This window comes from Musca vetustissima, unplaced genomic scaffold (assembly GCF_032173495.1).
Source record: "Musca vetustissima isolate MV318-11 ecotype Yass unplaced genomic scaffold, APGP_CSIRO_Mvet_v1 utg13253, whole genome shotgun sequence".
Taxonomy (NCBI): Eukaryota; Metazoa; Arthropoda; class Insecta; order Diptera; family Muscidae; genus Musca; species Musca vetustissima.
Window position 1 is genome coordinate 63,154 of NW_026880658.1, and position 20,452 is coordinate 83,605.

General features: G+C 35.4%; 6 protein-coding genes across 7 annotated transcripts; 4 read left to right on the forward strand and 2 right to left on the reverse strand.

Annotated features, from left to right (window-relative positions):
* The first annotated feature begins 246 nt into the window (after window positions 1–246).
* On the forward strand, window positions 247–874 carry LOC133326395 (cancer-related nucleoside-triphosphatase homolog). The gene is made up of 2 exons (XM_061535049.1): window positions 247–458; window positions 520–874. The coding sequence occupies exons 1-2, from the start codon at window positions 247–249 to the stop codon at window positions 872–874; spliced, it is 567 nt and encodes a 188-aa protein (XP_061391033.1).
* Window positions 875–1,062: 188 nt separating this feature from the next.
* On the reverse strand, window positions 1,063–2,586 carry LOC133326396 (DNA-directed RNA polymerase III subunit RPC5). The gene is made up of 3 exons (XM_061535050.1): window positions 2,545–2,586; window positions 1,459–2,481; window positions 1,063–1,395 (listed from the first exon to the last, which is right to left on the reverse strand). Exons 1-3 carry the CDS (start codon window positions 2,584–2,586, stop codon window positions 1,063–1,065), a joined length of 1,398 nt encoding a protein of 465 aa, XP_061391034.1.
* A 2,732-nt stretch (window positions 2,587–5,318) lies between these two features.
* On the forward strand, window positions 5,319–8,036 carry LOC133326412 (ADP-ribosylation factor GTPase-activating protein 1). Of its 2 annotated transcripts, XM_061535063.1 has the most exons (6): window positions 5,319–5,384; window positions 5,879–6,453; window positions 6,524–6,638; window positions 6,718–6,807; window positions 7,351–7,398; window positions 7,500–8,036. In XM_061535063.1, the coding sequence occupies exons 1-6, from the start codon at window positions 5,325–5,327 to the stop codon at window positions 8,034–8,036; spliced, it is 1,425 nt and encodes a 474-aa protein (XP_061391047.1). In that variant the 5' UTR covers window positions 5,319–5,324. The 2 variants fall into 2 exon arrangements, with proteins under 2 accessions (XP_061391047.1, XP_061391048.1); XM_061535064.1 differs by lacking the exon at window positions 7,351–7,398.
* A 1,580-nt stretch (window positions 8,037–9,616) lies between these two features.
* Window positions 9,617–11,771, reverse strand: LOC133326389 (unc-112-related protein-like). The gene has a single exon (XM_061535040.1). The coding sequence runs from the start codon at window positions 11,741–11,743 to the stop codon at window positions 9,617–9,619; it is 2,127 nt and encodes a 708-aa protein (XP_061391024.1). The 5' UTR covers window positions 11,744–11,771.
* A 2,805-nt stretch (window positions 11,772–14,576) lies between these two features.
* LOC133326391 (unc-112-related protein-like) lies at window positions 14,577–16,725 on the forward strand. Its single transcript, XM_061535045.1, has one exon. The coding sequence runs from the start codon at window positions 14,578–14,580 to the stop codon at window positions 16,723–16,725; it is 2,148 nt and encodes a 715-aa protein (XP_061391029.1). The 5' UTR covers window position 14,577.
* A 2,509-nt stretch (window positions 16,726–19,234) lies between these two features.
* LOC133326413 (phosphatidylinositol N-acetylglucosaminyltransferase subunit C) lies at window positions 19,235–20,085 on the forward strand. The gene has a single exon (XM_061535065.1). The coding sequence runs from the start codon at window positions 19,235–19,237 to the stop codon at window positions 20,078–20,080; it is 846 nt and encodes a 281-aa protein (XP_061391049.1). The 3' UTR covers window positions 20,081–20,085.
* Window positions 20,086–20,452: the final 367 nt, after the last annotated feature.

The window sequence follows — 20,452 nt, forward strand, 5'->3', positions numbered from 1 at the left end:
TGAGATATAACGAGAAAAAAGATAGAATAGTTATTAGGCCATTACATGTCAATCATTCAAAAACAATACAAAAACCGCATTGTTTCTCGAGTAAAAAGTTTACAAAAATTCACATGAAAATATCCATATTGTTAGTAACGAACACACCTAATGTTAGACATTGTTTACAAACAAAAGAATGTGTTTGTGAAACATATGGGGCCCCCATATGTTTCGTAAATTGAATACTCAAAGCTCAACGCGAGCATGGCCGACAAAAATATCTCGATTTTATTATTAACTGGACCTCCAGGCGTTGGCAAAACCACATTAGTACGCAAAGTATGCCTTGATCTTCTGGAAACACATAAAATAATTTGTGATGGATTTTACACAGAGGAGGTACGAGATTCTAGCCGGCAACGAATTGGATTCGATATTACCACAATAGCGGAAAAGAGAACATCGAAATTAGCAAGGTAAAGACTATTAAAAAAATAAATAATGCTTTTCAACATATTTTTCACCATGTACCTGTAGAGTGGATGCCAATATCAAAGGTCCCTATGTGGGGAAATATGGTGTATTTGTAAAAGAGTTTGAAGATCTTGCACTGCCTCTACTGCGACAAGTAAAAACACTTCAATTACTAGTATTGGATGAAATTGGTAAAATGGAACTTAAAAGTAAACGATTTGAAAGTGCTGTGTACAATTGCCTAGAAGCAGGTGGAACAATCTTAGCCACTGTACCCTTTGAGATGAGACAACCTCTGACTCTGGTTGAAAAGCTTAAAAAGCATCCGCATTCTAAGACAATTGTGGTAACAAAAGATAATCGTAATCATCTTCAAAGTGAAATTATTGAATATTTATTGAATACGATCAAGAAATAAATACAAAGTCATTGCATCGCCTGGGAACAATGACAACTTTTGACATCAACAAAACGGGAAGGTTGTTTTCAAACAGTTTTCCATATTGCAAAATATTAATGAAACACTCTAGGTGAGCATAGCTTATATTTATAAACAAATATATTTATAATGTAAAATATTTAAATCAACATTTCTTTTCTAAATGACTACGTTGTACTCATAGCATGATCTGCTGTACTTAAAGATGTGTATGTTTTCGAATCTCTTTGTGACCTTTTTCGGGCTCTTTTCGGCGATTTCTCATGATCCATTTCATTGTATGTCTGTTCCGTTGCTCGCCATACCATTTCTTGGCGTTGCACCAAATCCGGATAACGTTGTATAAATTGTTCATCGGGTGCCAACAAAAGCTCCCATTTCTTTTCCGAATTTACTTTGGCAACCGACATGAGGACCTCCGAAGCCTCTTCAGGTGGCAGTTGAGTTGCATAAATCACTTGCGGTCTGTACAAATATTTTGTACGGGAAAAACGGAAGAGCTATAAAGAAAGTATGTGTGTGACTTCATACAGATGCTATTCATGTTGTGTGTTGATACTCACCACATAATCACGCGCCCTTATCATAAGTTCCGATTTCACACCATTAGCATTTGATAACATTTCCGTGGGATATAAAATTTCCGACTGAGGCACCCAATTCCCATGTATTAAAATACCCACCTGGGGCAAATTTCTTAAAAGTTTTTCAACGGTTATGTTTGGGTCTACACCCTCTTGCAGGATAGACATGATATCATCGAACGATAACATTTTGGCATCTTTCAAAATAACCTTCAGTTGATCTATTAATGGCATCGATTTTAATTTGGCTTTGCTAATGACACGTGCCGGTAAGACAGCATCAATGCCCTGGTCTTGACCAGCTGCGGGTAAAAGTTTTTCAACATATTTTGGTGTTTCCAACCCCAACGACTGGCTGCTTTGCCGATTAGTTGCAAACAGTTTTTGTCGTTCCAGTTCCGCGGTTGGTGAGGTTCTTGAATGCCAGTAGGTTTCACACCATGGTTCATCTACACTTTTCTTTAGGAAACTATCATAGCCTTGACGTTCCTTTACCTTTTTGGTTCCTGCTCTTGCAAATTTCACAGTCACTTGTTGCAACTCCTCATCATCGTCTTCTTCGTTGAGAGCCTTTTGTTCGGCCTTGTTACGTTTGTCTTCCTTGTCGAAATATGAAAATGATGGCCTTAGTTGTAAAATCGAACTCAACGGCGACAGGTGTATTTCCTTATCGGCATATATTCCAACAATATATTTACTAACATCATCCAATGATGTGGAACTCACAAATGCCTGTTTATCCATAATACCGCGCTTGAATGTGGGTCTCTCGCCTTTGGCCAGTGTCTTACCGTCAGCTGCCAAAGCCATTTGTTCTCCCTTGAAACGATCATAGAATAACGATTCCGTATCCAGAGCAAAATCAACTTTGACTTCTTTGTTAATGGGTTTCACACAACAATTGACAACGGCAGCAGTTTCAAAATTAGAAACTTGTGTTTTTGTTGGATATTGAAAGAGGAACAGGTTGTCTTGTAGATTTTTCGACAAAAATACCGGTATCTTAAAAATAATTAATAGTTTCGTTATTGTTATTATTCAGACGGTAGATAGACAATATATCACCTCTTCAATTATTTCATCATCTTCGGCATCGTAACAAGACATTGTCTTTATTTAAGTGAATTACGAAAATAACAATAATTTAATTCAAAATATTGTGAAGAGATGTTTATTCTACACACAACACAAGTGCACGCCATACAGAAGGAGTTAGGAATCGCTAAGTCGACTTTAGTCTAATCGATTATTTATTATCGACGATTTGACCGCAACTATATATTCCTAATAGGAGAAAATACGAAGGGGCATCACATATCGTAATAAAAAGTATATACCATGATGAATGGCACAATAAACAGGTAGTCCATTTAGCGCAACTGATGTATTGATTAACTGTCAAATTTCTACTTGAATTCGATGTGCAGTGTTGCCAACCATTTGAAGTATTATATGGAAAATTTGACAGATAAAAACAAAGGATTTTGTTTTGTATCAAAACTAAAACCTTTGTTTTGATAAATTACCTGGTTGGCAACATTACACATCAAATTCAAGTAGAAATTTGACAGTTAATCAAGACATCAGTTGCGCTAAATGGACTACCTATTTATTGTGCCATGCATCATGGCACATAATTAAAATCTGACTTCGTAGTAAAAAATATTAGATTATTTTGGTAGGAGAACAGACCAATTATTGGCCTGTTCCCGTACTGCAAGAATCTACTATGTTTTACTACGATAATAAATTTTCCTTTATGATATCGACAAATGTAGTAAAAACTAGTAGATTCTTGTAGTACGGGAACAAACCATTTGTTTATATATATGAAAACAATTTGGAACATAGTCGCCTTTTTTCATTAGTATAAAAAAAGGAAAAATTCAAATATATTTAACTGCCAAGTGAAACGCGCATCAACTACAAGCGTTGAGGCAACGGATGACGCAACACCTTTATACCTTTTATTATATTTTGGCATGGATGTGTAACGGAACACACATAATTGATATCTCCCCGTACTGCAAGAATCTAGTAAATTTTAAATCGACAATAAATTCTGACTTATAATTGGTCTGTTCCCGTACTGCAAGAATCTACTATTTTTTACTACGATAACACTTTTTTCCTTTATGATATCGAAAAAAATAGTAAAAACTCGTATATTCTTGCAGTACGGGAACAGACCAAATAACAGGAAAAACTAGTAGATTCATACAGTACGGGAAAAATAAATATCTGATCCAGAACTTCAGATTTTAATTAGTTGTGTTCCGGAATAATTGATCGAAATATTTTACGGTTTTTGCAGATTCTCGATTGATTCTGTAACTTTTTTGTCTTAACATTTAAACACATATATTTCACAGTAAAATAAAAATAATTTATTTAAACCATTTCCGAATATTTTCGTATATTATCGATATGTCCTGTTCCTGAACTTCCATCTTCTTCTTCTTTTAATACATATTTGGTATGTTCCCTTATTGCAAGAATCGATTTTACTAAGAATCGATATTATAAAGGAAAATTGGTTATCGCAGTAAAAAGTAGATTTTTGCAGTACGAGAACAAAGCGTGGTTTTATATTTGCCGGGATCGGGATCGGTGTTGAGAGTTTCTCTCTCTCTCAGTGGTAAATTGTGAATTGTGTTGGAAAACATTACCACAGGTAGAAACAAAAAAGTACGAAAATGTACCTTAAATTCTACTTCAAATGATAATAAATTATAATTATCGAGAAATATTGGCCAATATTTATACCAGTTATTTGCATAAATAACATATGTTATAATTTAATTTTCGTAAATGTATTCACGAATAATAAAAAATCTAATTTTTGTTTTGGTACGTTTATGTTTTGTACCTTTTGTTAACAAAAAGTACGATTGTTACAAAATTAAAAATAGCGCATATATAAAAATTACTCTCTCTCAGAGAGACTTTCAATTTTACCGAAAAAGTTTGAAAATATAAAACCACGCAAACCAATTACTTTCGATTTCTCCTTTAAAAATGTCAAAACCTTTGCCAATTTTTTCAATACGGGGACAAAACCAAATTAAAATTCTAATTAGTTATCGACGGCGATTCGGTCGTTACCGATACATGCCGTTCTTATTGAAATACTCTATACATAATTATTATTTTATTTCCTTTTATACATATAAAAAGGTTTACCAATTTCTTTGGTACGGGAACAGACCAATCATGAAACATGCCGGAAAAGTCGATAAATTGTCGTGTAGTGAATCGACTTTCATATCCCTATTTCTCCTTTCACACGTCAACAAAATCAAAAAAATTTCATTCTTTCTTAGGTTTGACAAGTGAATTTTTTTCTACGAATTTTTTGTGCGAAGAGTGATTACTGTCCCACAAAATTACCAAAATTGCAAATATATCCCCTCAAAGGGATCATGACACATTATTAATCTCTGATAAGTGAATTTTTGTTTGCTCTTGTTCGATATTTTGTTTGCACCGTGTGTGAAAAATACCTGATTTTGGTGTTTTTTCGTCTTGAATAAAACTTTTAATGACTTCGTCTAAAACACAGACAACTGTTGTTGCAACTTCGTCAAGAGGAGGAGATTGTGAGACAGTGTCTAGAAGTTATCAGGCCCAAGTTTTGGGCATTACAATATTTGCTGTTGTCGGTATTGTTGTTTTCATCAAATACGTGTGCACGAAATATTTTGCACAATTGGAATTAGAGCATCCACAGGCAGCAGCCCATCAATACACGGAGTTTTAATAAATTGCAAAAAAAAAAGAATCCAGAAACTCCCTCCACCTCGCTACTGACGTAATAAAACAACAACAACACAAAACAACAGGAAATGGCTAGTCCAAGGACAAGACGTGTTTTACAAGAGCTTAAACCTCAAGATGATAATTCGGTAAGTTAATTAAAAAAATAAGAATTTCTCAAGTCAAGGTCATGTGCCAGCCATGCATATTTCTCAGTTGGTTGTATGTGTGTGTGGATAGTGTAGGTCTAGCATAAAAAATGGTCCATAAAGTGTTTCTTAATAACTATTGCCTCATGAAACACAATTCTATGATTGAGAAATTGCACTTGCAACATCAAAATGGTACAATAATTCCGATTAAAAAACTAAGGCGGTCAATCGTTTTTTATTTTTTATTTTATTTTCGTACATATAAAAAAGAAATAATGAAAACAGGAAACCCCATCCGTCTTGTATAGAAGTTTTAAAACAATTGATACTGCTTATGATTTGGGGTGGGGGTCAAGGTCCTCCCTCTCTTACGAATCAATTCGGTGACCCACATTTATTGTTGTGTTAGAAGATTGTAAATTATAATAACAAATCACTGAGAGATCTGAATATTAAATTACAGTAACATTTTTCTTTTTAATTTCTTCCAGAAATGCTTTGAATGCGGTACCCATAATCCTCAATGGGTTTCCGTTACCTATGGCATTTGGATATGTCTCGAGTGTTCCGGCAAACATCGTGGCCTTGGTGTGCATTTATCTTTTGTACGTTCCGTAACTATGGACAAATGGAAAGACATCGAATTGGAAAAAATGAAAGTTGGTGGCAATCGTAATGCTCGCGAATTTCTAGAAGATCAAGATGATTGGAATGACCGTGCCCCAATAAGTCAAAAATATAATTCAAAAGCTGCTGCATTATATCGCGATAAAATTTCTACGCTGGCCCAAGGCAAGCCGTGGGACATTAATGAGGCGAAGAAACGTTTATCAGCGGCAGGTGGTGGCGGTTCATCATCCTATGCAGCATCATCCAGTTCAAGCAGTAACAATTCACATTCCAGAAATAGTGGCAATTATCAACAGGGTTCCAGTGCCGGCTATCAAAATGGTGGCAGTGGTAGTTATAATGCTGAAAGTTATCAACAATTCAATAGCCAAGAATTTAGGGATCAAAAAGAAGAATTCTTTTCACGTAAACAAATGGAAAATGCAACAAGACCTGAGTGAGTTCTGCAAATTCGAAGCGTCGTTTTCGAATTCTATTTAATAAGAATGGTATGTGAATTCTTTTAGCAATCTACCACCCAGCCAGGGAGGCAAATATAGCGGATTTGGCTATTCTCGTGAACCACCACCGAAGACTCAATCTCAAGAGCTTATCGATACAACATTGTCATCGTTGGCTTCGGTAAGTTGAATATAAATAGTCATTAATAATAATAATAATAATGTTTCACATTAATCAATAAATTTTACAACATTATTAGGGTTGGAGTTTGTTATCAGCCGGGGCATCCAAATTTGCCAATATTGCAAAGGAGAAGGCAGCTGTAACTGCCAGTATAGCATCATCAAAGGTTTGTGTAATAAATTTTAACCAATATATGTATAGTCGATTATAGTATAATCACTCAAGGTTACTGTATCAGTTTATTATAAAGTAGAAAATTATGATTATAGTAATATGTCATTAGCATCTTTTGAAAGGCCTCAATGTTTTTTTTTAATTTTAAGTAATTTCCATATATTATACTTACTATTTTGTAAAAAAAAATGCCATAGTAAATTACTACCTGGAGAAAATGAAGACAGATACTTATGTTGGGAAAATTTGTCTTTGGACCTCAAACAAAGCGAGATCGACGTGTTACATTTGCATGGGTGCCTTGTAGAAATGTGGTCTTAATTTGAAAGTGTTCTGTGAAGTGTCCCGATATTGATAATTTTTGATTGAAGAAAAAATAGTTTTTTTTTATCAATAGCCTTTTGTTCCTATCCTTTTTTATTTACTTTGAAATGTATTTTTTTATTTATTTTTAGTATTTTATTATTATTTTTTCTTTTAATTTTTTATAGTAATATTCCATTATTTTGTTTTTTATTTTTATTTTGTATTGTAGCTTAAAGATGGTGGTATATTAGAATCTGTTACTGATGTAGCTACCAAGGTGGGTATTTCATTTTATATATATTTTTGTCCATATACATTATATAAATATAAATTTAAATTATATATTTAAATACAAAAAATGTTTTGCCTTTATTCTAGGTTACTGACATTGGTAAACGTGGTTGGAATAACTTATCTGGCAGCAACTTTGCTTCACCAACCAGTGAGCATGGCGGGTATGGTGATTTCAACAATGATAATGCCTATCAACGTTCAAATTCTGTTGGTGGCAATCTTTCGTCCGGCATGGGTCATCAATCAAACGCCAACGATGATTGGGGCTGGCAAGACAGTCCTCAAAAGCCATTGCCATCTTCTAAATCGTACAACAATCAATTCAGCAGTAGTTCAGGCGGTGCTGGCACCCAAAACTTTTCATCGTCCAATCGTAATAATGATGATGATGACTGGTCCGGTTTTGATAGCTATCAAGATTCATCAACATCGTATCAAAATTCCACAACAGCGACGAGTAGAAATATGAAATTAGCATCGACGTCGTCAACCGTAACCACGCAAAAATTAAGTGAAGGTTTCGATAGTTTGGATGTTAAAAGTGCAAAACCCAAAACAACATCATCGTCCAATAATAATAAATCGGCTGAGGATGATGCCTGGAATTTATTAATGAATTAAAGTCTCTACGCGTATATATAATGTTTCTTTTTTAAAGAGTTCATTCTGTACTCACATTTGATTTGTATTTTATTCGTATGCCAATAAGTTCTCTTTTTTGTTTTATTTTGTTTGTCCTTAGTTATATTGACTTTTAATTATTTTTTGATATTAATTACTTTCTCATTGTTTTGAAAACGTTGTAATCATCATTACTAGTAAATTGTCTTTTTTCCTAGAATCAACACAAACACAATTAAAATATATAATTATATGAATGTAACGAACCTAAATACAAACCCATGAAATATACTTGAATATGAAAAACGAAAATGTATTGTTTTTATTTCATTAAAAAAGGAAAAGTGATCAAGATCTATTGGAAATCAGTATAGCATCTTAAACTCACATAAAATTACCGTTACTACAGGTGCGGAAACGATGAAGTGGAATAGACAGTTAAGGACTTCTCGATATTGGTCACCGGTTATTACAAAATTAAAAAAAAAAAAACAGAATCAAGTCTAGTAGACATTACCAATTCAAAAACATAGCAATCCCTTGGCATCTGTAAATCACGATAGGCAAAGAAGTATCTCTTGTAGCCTTTCATTGTAAATTTTCCTGGCTTCAAGAATCTCAAATAGTCGGAGAGTTCTGCGATTTGGGTAATATTGCAATCGTGACTAGAATTTGGACCATCAAAGGGTAATTTACAACTCGTTCAGAGCCGAGTCGATATCGTCGTCTGTTTCATTCTCATTGTACGTCGAATCCAGAGTCTTGATAAGACTGGAATTCGTTTAATTGGTTTATTTGAAATTACGAAGCGGCAAATATCAAACTTTCCTCCTGACATGAGGCTCAGTATTGGTCACCGCTTAGTACAAAAAATTAAAAAAGAAGAATCAAGTCTGGTAGACATTAAAAATTCAAAAACGTAGCAACTCCTTGGTTCGTTTAAATGAAATTTCAACAACACTTATTTTATGTTAGTTTTAAATTTTATTATTTCTTTTCCGTAATACATAAGTTAATTTTATTATACAAAATTACAACAATTCTCATCTAAATTAGAAAGAAATAAAAAAATAATATAAATGTATTATATTTTTGCGGTTTAATGCGTGTATGGAAGTATTAAAAAAAGGAACATTAAAAATAATAATACAGATTAATGAAAAAAGCACACACAAAATTTTAATAAAAGCAAAAGATAAAAAATAAAATAAACACACATTTTTAGATACAAACCGAAGATAGCTAGAAAGACGACATAGGCACACTTTGGCAATTTGGCAAATACACAGAGTCAAAATGAATATAAATTAAATAAAAGTATAAATTAGAATTGTTATTTATGTGTTTTTGTTTTGTTAAATTGTTTTTTTTTTATTCTTTAAGAATTCGTTAAGGTTTTTTGTTTTGTTTTTTACTTTCGTTTGCTTTGTTAACTGGAAATATGAAAAATTAACTTTTAGTACTATTATTTTGAGAAAGAGATTAAATGTGCGTTATTTTAATTTTGTGCTAAAAGTTACAAAATTTACGCTCGAAAATAAATACTGCAATTTTTGTTTTTTTTTTCTCGCATTAGTTTTTTATATCCAACCACCGGTTAACTTATGGAACATTTCCTCATTCAGAGTTTGATTATTTTCCTTAGAACGCATTGTCATAAAAATGTAACCTCCGATAAATTCGTGAACAACTTTACAATCGGCCGACAGACAAGAGAACACAACGTTCTCGTCGTGGAACTGAATCATCATACACTTGATACCCCAATTGACATTCCATGCCTTCATTGTATTGTAACGCCAGGTTTTAATATGATCGCCAGTGTTGAGATCCATGCGCATAATGCGATTATGTGCAACACCGAGGAGCTCCTCCTTCTTATGGCCATCGAACTTAATAACGAACAATGATACACCGAAATTGGGCAGCGACTGCCAGGCCTGTATGTACTTCATTTTGGCTTCGATGAGTGTTAGTTTGGTTACATTGGCATGAGCTTCCAAGATTTTAATAGCGGCTTTACCCGACAGCTTTCGCAGCATTTTAGGTGACAGATAATCTTGACTATCTATTGTTCTGGGGTCAACACTTACTGCTGCCTTCTGATTTGGCTTTTGCAAATTCAACAGTGTTCTTATATTGGCCACCTCAGCATCGTATGTACTATCGGCCAGGGAACGGCCCTTGGCTGCCAAACGACATGCAGCCATCCATTTGGCATATTGATCTTCCGTCTCGCATCTAATCCACACTTCCGTATTTGGTCCATTTCCACTTTCCGGTGGAACTTCAAGGCGTATAGCAAACTTCTGTTGGGATAAATTGACATCGGGAGTTACTTCACAGCCCCTTAAATTAATTGTTATAACCGGTGCTCCACGTCGTGAGTCTTCGGCAGTTTTGTACAAGTGCAAATGTAAATCACGATAGGCAAAGAAGTACCTCTTGTAGCCTTTCATTGTAAATTTTCGTGGCTTCAAGAATCTCAAGTAGTCGGAGAGTTCTGGGATTTGGGTAATATTGCAATCATGGCTAGAATTTGGACCCTCAAGGGTAATTTGCAACTCATTCAGAGCCGAGTCGATATCGTCGTCTGTTCCATTCTCATTGTACGTCGAATCTAAGCCAGAGTCTTGATAAGACTGGAATTCGTTTAATTGGTTTATTTGAAATTGCAAAGCGGCAAACATCAAACTTTCTTCCTCCGAACAATCCAACTCTTCGTTCAGTATTGACCATTTTGCTTGTTCGTACAATTGATTAATACGCACCAAATCGTATTTTGGATTTAAATCGAAGAACGTGTAGTATTTGAAACGCAGACACAAGGTGTCATATTCCCTGATGCCCTGCTCCATGATCGACAGAGACGAATCCAACCAACCGACGTTCATACGAGCTTTTTCAACCAATGTTTTCGGTCGAACAAGTCGAGATCTAACATCTGGACTAGGACAACGGGGAGATGCTGCCAGGTTTTCTTGGTAATCTCCCAGACTCGATGAAGAATCGTAATTGCTGCTTGCATTTCTCCATGTGCCTGTAGGCGATGACATTACAGGAGTTCCCGGTGCGGTTCCACCTTTCCTAGGTGTTGTATTGTATGGTGACACCGGAGCACATAGTAAATTACCATTCTGTGTTCTATCCAAACTACCGCTACTGCCTCCTTTGTAGGCCGAATTAATTGGAATGAAGGAATTTGTATCCGGAGCTGGTTGCAAATAGCAAGGTCCATTTGCTTCTGGAATTGCTACTTTTTTCTGCGGATACTTGCCATAATTCTTTTTGAGATGTTCCTGTTCCAGTGGTTTGCAGAACGACAACTCCTCGGGGTGACGTATATCCAAATCCTTGCACAGATTCACAACGGCTGTGAACGTTTTGATGGAGAAGTCTACACGACAATCAAGGTAACGCAAATCCGGAAGTTGAACACGTAGTACTTTATGCATTGGCGTAAAATGTAACAGTGTATCCGCTTGAACACCCACCTGATCTAATGTAGACCTTGTACGTGTGAGCCACATATTTTTCTCCGGCCACCAAAGAGCATGATCAGACCAATCCTTTGGATTTTCAGGATCAACCAATTGCAACATAATACCACCAATATGTTGATCGCCCCTGACCCTTAACTGCTTTTCCACCTGGAGGTCAGTTATAAATATTCTGAGAATCCAAGAGTTTTCTCCTACGTGAATCATCTTCGTTGTTTATTTGTTTACACCCAATTTGAAAGTAATAGTTGACACTGCGACACTCCCGAATAGAAAACCATGAATACGGTGATGATGAGTTTTTTTACGGATGCTGTGATATATTTTTCAGATGAATTTTCCTTGTTGTCTTTGTTTTTTTTTCTTTCCTTTTTTGTCTCCGAGAGTTTTATTATCGATTCTGAAATCATCAACTTTGAAGTTTGATGATGACGTAAGCAGAGTCCAAAGTCGATACAAATGGAGAGGTCAACGCCGACAACATAATTTGTATGACTATACAAAACAGCTGTCACATGTATTTTTTCGATATGTCACAGCAAAATATTGCAATATTCGTGTTTGAATAATAAATCTGCTCAAAGAGCAACTCTGAATATCCCGCCCGTTACTGTCAGTTATAAAATAGATAAACTCGTGAAGTTATTGTTATTTGACATTTTTTAAACAGGTAAAACGTCATGACTTCTCTCAAAATGGAAAGCATGAATTAAAAGTTTATAGATATGGGTTCATACTATAGTCAGGAGAATGAGAATTATTTTTTCTATTTCGATCCATATGTGATTCAAGCAAATATATTACAATTTTGGTGTAAAATAAGAAAGAAAAAGTTTGAAAAAATAAACTCTGATAGCATGAATTAAGTTGTATGAACTGGTCAAATCGTGTACGTGAATGTGAGAGCGAATAAATTTTACTAAATACTAAATTTTACTATTTTCTCCGATATTGTAAAGGAAAATTCGTTATCGCAGTAAAAATTAGTAGATTCTTACAATACGGGAACAGACCAAATGTCTAATTGCCATGGTACAATTAGACTACGTTTAGACTACTAAATCCACTCGATCCTCATACGTCAATTCCATTGCGTATACGTCACGTAAATCCAGTGGATTATATTTGATGTATACGCAATGGAATTGACATTTGAGTACGTGGAAACTGCAATACTCAGCTGATTTGATACCATCGTAATACTCGTGCCAATTTGAATATGACAAATTTTGTTTTTTTAAAGTGACCCAGCAGGAAAATTGGGTACATATTTATTTCGAAATTATTCTTTAACAAATGTAATTTCGTATTTAATTTTCTATATGGGTAATGCACAATAAACATGTAGTCAATTTAGCGCAGCTGATGACTTGATTAACTGTCAAAAAACAAATGTTTTTGTCTCGACCATCATGATATGGGTGTTGTTGAATTGTATTTGTTGTAGTTTTGCAGTCACCTTGTATAATTTTACCATTCTACATTGCATTACACGTTGCCATTAAAAAAGGAAGGAGACTTTAATAACACACTTTCGATAAATCGATCGATTAGTTAAATGTCGATTTATGTTTCCCTTCTTCAATGATGAGATCCTCTGTGTCTGTCATGTTACTCTCAATAATCTCTCACAGTGGATGTTAATATTGCAACAAATGAATATTTACAATTATGTTTTTTTGTTTATTCAATGTGAATTATTCTAAATGCAGATTAAATTGATGTAAAACTAAAATAAAGAAACACATTTCCCCAATTTCGCCAAAGTAAGATTTCAAAAATTTATTTTTTCTTACTGCTCTCTGCAGCCTCTGCTACTTTTGGAATCAAATATGTGCAGGTTTCTCTTTGTCTATAAATAGCCCGCCTTCAGTATTATGACAGCAGACAGAGCGTGAGGGAGAAATATAAACATACATTTTCCTTAACTGCGTCATCCATCGTGTAATTTAAATTAATTGAATACACCACCGAACAAGCAACGAACACAGCAGAACGACAGAAAGCAAGATCAATCGAACGAACAACACAGACAGACGGCAGAACAATCAACAAAACAAACCCACCCAGTGTCCGAAATACAAATACAGTAAGAACGAACAACAACAACAAAGTACATCAATCAAGAACAATTTTATGGTGGTGGTGTTATTGCTGCTGCTGGTGGTGGTGGAACAAATAGTGAGATGATATTGGCAAGCAAACAGCGAGTGTAAATTAAAGGGCGATACGATTCAGACAGAGTGCGCGTTGAATTATGAATTAATTGTTGATGTGCTTCTATGATCTGGATTTTTATGTACTTTCATTTTTGCTATCCAATCCGGTATTCATAGCTAGATAGATAGCTAGCTGCCAGTGGTATGGCATTTGCCATTTGCTTGTTTTGTGTGTGTAGTAAAACTGATCGGTCGCTGTAGAAATTTGCGGATTTCATTCGAACGAACGCAGCAGCAGCATAGAGACGTCGATAAAACACAAATAACGTGTGCCTTGTCAATTTTCCATGGAGAGCAGGCAGATAACCTTGGAACAGTACAAGAGGCCATAGCCCCAATAAGTGATCTTGACTGTACTTTGTGCTTCCCTCCGGTCCCCATTGGAATTGAATTTAATTAAAGTGCTGGAGGAGCAGTTGGAGTGGGAGTATACATTGCATCGTATCTGGCTGGCTGACAGACTGGCCGTGTAATCATATAAACTACCCAATTTGTTGTAGGTTGAGTGGTGGTGTAAACAATACACATACACAACGTACCTACACTACATGCTTGTTCTATCCGTCTGGAGATGATAAGTTTTGCTCAAATTGCGAAAACATTCTAAGTGAAGTAATCCATTCCATTCCAATCCACCAGCTGCGCAATCATACTAGTTTAGTAAGATATACTCGTATACATTGAAATTACGTCATCATTCTTCTTATTTTTCTTTGCTTGTTGCTCAGATATTTGGTGATCGCCACAGCTAATGTGTTTTTGTTTATTTTAGGCACTGAACGAACGAAAGAAATTCTCAGCCAGAAACAGATAAACAACATCATGATTCACGTCGGTGAAAATACATGGAATCTGAGGATTTTCATTACGGACCTACAGGTGGAAAAGCACCTGAGGGTTAAGGGCGATCAGCATATAGGCGGTATTATGCTGCAACTGGTCGATCCGGAAAATCCCAAAGATTGGTCAGATCATGCCCTTTGGTGGCCTGAAAAGAACATTTGGTTGACACGAACACGTTCCACGTTGGATCAAGTGGGCGTACAAGCAGATACTCTGTTGCATTTCACACCAATGCACAAAGTGTTGCGGGTACAGCTGCCAGATCTGCGATACCTTGATTGTCGTGTAGACTTTTCGACAAAGACATTTGCTGCTGTTGTCAATTTGTGCAAAGATTTGGACATACGTCATCCAGAAGAGTTGTCATTCTGCAAGCCACTAGAAGCGGAGCATTTAAAGAAAAACTTTGGAAAATTCCCACCGAAAAAAGTGCCCATTGTTGAACCAAATGGTACGGTATATTTACAGCCAGCACCAGATACCAATTCGTTTATACCGTTGAATTCGGCATATCGTGGAAGCAATGGTAGTTTGGACCGTACACAGAATGGCAATTTTCTATGTGCTCCTGTGTCACCTTACGGCACAACACCACGCCGAACAGCAGGCACAGCCCCAGGCACCCCCATAAGTTCGCCAACTGGCACCTGGAAGGCAAGCAGTAATGGCTATGCCACATATGATTCTGGTTCCAGTCTTGGTGATTTCCAAGAGAATTTAGCCGCATCACCACGTTGCCCCAGTCCAGATGTAAGATCCCGGTTGGTACGTCCAAAAACTCTAATTGAAAAGGCGCGCATGAATGTGGGCTGGTTAGACTCATCACTGTCCATTATGGAGCAGGGCATTCGGGAATATGACACCCTATGCCTTCGCTTTAAATACTACACTTTCTTCGACTTGAATCCAAAATATGATCAGGTTCGTATAAATCAATTATATGAACAGGCGAAGTGGTCCATATTGAACGAGGAACTTGACTGTACCGATGAAGAAAGTCTAATGTTTGCCGCTTTACAATTTCAAATAAATCAACAGAACGAAACGTATCAAGGTATGGATTCGTCGCGGCTTGATTCTTCGCGTGCAGACAATGGTGGAGGTGGTGGAACAGATGATGATATTGATTCGGCACTGAATGAATTGCAAATCTCTCTGGAGGGAGGACAAACAAATACCGATGCAAATATTACAAAGATACCTGAGCTGTCGGACTATTTACGCTTCTTGAAGCCAAGGAAATTTACCCTAAAAGGATACAAGCGGTATTACTTTACCTACCGCGATCTGCACTTACACCTCTATAAGAGTGCAGAAGAGTCAAGGCGCGCAGCTCCAGCAATTACCATCAATCTGAAAGGGTGTGAGGTTACACCAGATATTGTTCTGTCGCAGGGCAAATTCTCAATACGTTTAGAAGTACCGCCAGAGGGCGGTAATGGTCCCAACAATGAAGTTTGGATACGTTGTGAAAATGAGGAACAATATGCCAAATGGATGGCTGCCTGCCGTTTGGCCTCCAAGGGACGTTCTTTGGCCGACAGTTCATACGAAAGCGAAGTTTCGAATATAAAAACGTTATTGAATTTACAAAAACCAGCCCATGGTGTGGCGGTCAACATTGACCCCCGTTCAATTGATGCCAACGAATATTTATCACCTCGAATTCTAAGAAAGTTTTCAAGTAAAGCCGCCCAACGTATCTTGGAAGCACACGCAAACGTGAGTCAGCTGTCATTAATCGATGCGAAACTGAAATATATACAGGCCTGGCAGTCGTTGCCCAACTTTGGAGTATCATTTTTCGTTATCAAATTCGACGGCCATAAAAAGGAAGAGTTATTGGGTGTTGCCTACAATCGCATTATGCGCATGGACTTGAATACAGGCGATCACATAAAGACCTGGCGTTACAATCACATGAAAGCATGGAATGTTAACTGGGGCATCAAGTGTATGATGATTCAGTTCCACGACGAGAACGTTGTATTCTCGGTACAATCGGCTGATTGCAAAGTAGTTCATGAATTTATTGGCGGTTATATATTTATGTCGATGCGTTCGAAAGAGAACAATCAGACACTAAATGAAGAAATGTTCCACAAGCTAACCGGTGGATGGGTTTAAAGGCGGGCGCAATACTGAACTGCAAGGATGAAAGAAGAGTCGTCTAGTTTAAAAAAAGGTCTGATGGCCGCGTAAGGAAAATAAAAATAAAGTAGTAAATTTTAAACGTGCAAAGCACAATCGATATGCATGATGATACTAATCAAGATGTGTGGTTTCAAATTTCTTAACTTTTTTACTATTTTTTGTGTATGTATCTCTTAACCAAAAGTTTGTACACCATTTATACTTTGTGTATGTACTAATTATGTATGTATATGCAATAACTACAATTACTACTACTTCAACTACTACCATCGATCAGCAACAATTTTATAGATTCGTAATATTCTAATCAATGGAAACCCAAGATTTTTTTATTTTATTTTAATTTAAATAAAATATTTTTTCATATAAAATATATGTATGTATGTTATGTAAAAAAAAACAAACAACAAAAATAAACCAATTAATGTTTTACTATCGATTTTTTCGTATAAGTTCTGATTTAAAAAAAAGAAACTAACTAAAAGCATACAAGTGTGTGTGTTTTTTTGGAAATATTTTATTACTATTCTAATAAATTATTGTAAAACCCCAAAAAAAATACGTATTTTATTTATAAGGGATATTTCAGAAAGTTGTAAGTTTTATTCAAAATTGTAAAATGAATATGGAAACCCACCCCTTTCATTAAACATAACAATTTAGATAATAATTGTTGTAGATAAGAATGTATATAAATTTCATATCAAATTGGGCTGTAGAATAATGGATTTAATCTGTCGATTCTAAATGATTGATTTGTAAGGAATCATACAATTATTTCGTATTAGTGAGTTTTTCGTACGACCGACAACTTTTGAAATAATTTCTAAAACGTTGCCTGGTCTGTTCAACGTTCTTGAGTATTAAACACTTTTCCTAATCGAATTGCCAGTCATTTTATAGTTTAGGTTCTAATCAAATCAATATTCATCTGTCTTTAGGGCGCTGTAATTTGTTGTCTTTTAATAATTTCAAACACGTCTTCCGACAGAATTCCCTGTGATTGGAAATTTTTGGAGTATCAGACAAAAACTCCTTAGAAAGATGTATCCACCATATATTTGATAATTCATTCCAGGCACATCTGCCGTTATTTGGCATTTTAACCCCTTGACGTACTTCCACGAGTCTGACTCGTGGTACAATTTTTGTGCCAAACATGATTAACACGAGTCAGACTCGTGGTCAGTTTTTTATTTAGAAAAATTAAATTGGGCATTTCAATTTTTTAATTTTTATTATTTTTTCGATTCTAATAATAATAAAATATAACAACATAAAAAATAAATAGTTTGATAACACGCATTCATATTTCTTTGGTTTTGTAAACATCGAAACTGGTTTGTTTTGTGCAAATTGTGTGTGAACAGTTGGACACGAATTCCTTTGCGCTAACTGATACGTCAAGGGGTTAAGTTCAGATTGGGTAACAAATTTCCATGTTCTTCCATTATTTTTCTATGATATTAGCTATACAAATTTGACCAGTCAGAACTTATCATCCCCAACGAACGAAATTGACATAGGCTTGACATAATAATTTAAGGTGTAAATTGTTACATTTCTTCGTATAATTGCAACGATTCTGACTCGACCTTCGACAACAACAAACATTAACATGCTAATAGATGGGGTCTACGATCCAAAACGACCCGAGTATTTCTCGGCCAACGTCTGTCACATCAGCACATTGTGTTTCGAGTGGGCTGCTACAACAACAACATCCTAATAGATTGATCATGAAGAGTCATGATTTCACTGGTTTAAAGATATTTTAAAATTTCCTGATAAAAATCCACTCGAAAACATAATAATAATATAATGGTATATGTGATAATTTGATACTTACTCAGACATAAAGTGCTTTCGTAGCTAGCATCATTTCCCTTCCCCACTTATCATGTTACGTTATGACAGAACAAAATATTAATTAGATTCACAATCATTGCTCTGTTTCCCAATATTGCATATATATTTTGATATTTTTGAACGCTTTTAAAATATTTATTTCTTTCTTACACTTTTCTCCAATTGTGAAATTCAAATTTCATTCAGGACAACTGAGGCAAACTGATCGCAAATGACATCAAACGGCGAAAGTTCGCGTAATTATTGTGTTCGTTGTTAGTTTGATTCAATTCAACGGCGTCAGAACGGCACTACTGTCACCACTGCCTCTTCTTTGCATTTGTAAATAAACATAAAATCATACAAATAATCAATTAATTAATATAAAATTAAGTAGGCAATTTCAAATCTAATGTTGAACGGAAACCTTGGAGAAAAAAATCTTTATGAAAATGACGCCGAAAGTTCGCGTAATTATTGTGTTCATTGTTATTTGGATTAAATTCAACGGCGTCAGATATTTCTCGCACGGCTTCACACAGCACTACTGTCACTGTCTCTTCTTTGCATTTGTAAATAAACATAAAATCATAAAATTATTTAAATTAAAAATAAATAATCAAATTCAAATCTAATGTCGAAACGGAAACCTTGGAGGAAAAATCTTTATGAAAACGACGAATATGAAGACAATTACACAGATCCATCATTTCTTAAGGATTTGCGGACAAATATCAATGTACGATTCTATACACTGAGCGATGCGATAAAGGGTGTTACAGTGCTGAATAACCAAATATCGTGCATTGCCGGATTCCTTATAATATTCTATGTGTTGTATAGTGAAAAAGTCTCACCCACCGCAATATTGGGACCATCGTTCCTATTAACAGTTGTCGGTTATCTATGTTTTCGTTGGAAAATTTTAACCTTGACAATGGTCCTGGAAGACTCAAAGACCTTGATGACGGTTTTGCTATTTGGATTCTTACTGGCACCAGTGCTACATACCCTGACCAATGCTATATCAACGGATACGATATTTTCCATGACATTTGTTGTATTCCTATTCAATGTGCTGTTTTGTGATTATGGCCTCGACGTGGCCATGGTCTCAAAAGCGATATCAGTAAATGCTGCCATATTCGGTTCAATTTGTTTGGCTTCACGTTTGTCGACATCATATCATGCATTTGTTCTACTAGTCGAGGCGGCGATATTTTTCGTACTGTATCCAATAGTTACCCGTGAATATTGGAGGTGTTATTTCCTGCTACCCATATTCGTGGCATGTTCCTATTGTTTGTGGACGATATCGTTGAGTGTTTTGTGGATTTATGTTTTCGTAACGGTATTCGTTAATTTAATATGTCCCTGTATATTTGTTATACAACAACGGCATAAGCATAACATACACGGACCATGGGATGAGGCTATTGTTGAAGAAACAACCGATGCTAATATTGATATTAAATTATAGCAGTATTTGTTGCTGCATGAACATCAGTTTGCCGATGATGATGGTTCCAAAAAAAGACTGTAAATTATGTATTGATATTTTTTGTTTTTGTAAACCAAACAAAATGTATAAAACCAAAAATAGTATTTTAATTGAATGTACCATGTATATATATATCTGATTGTCTATTTGTAAAATTAGTACAAAATATTTAGAAAAGGAAAAAATAAAGATTAAGAACTTTTGTTATATTTTATATATATTGAGAGTATTTTTTCCTGTCATGAGACTACTACAATGGCCTTTGGGTTGTTTCTACAAAGCCAAATTAATCATTTCATCCATTAAGGGTAAACATCCCATTTCAATCAAAAACATCTCTTGATCACCGCT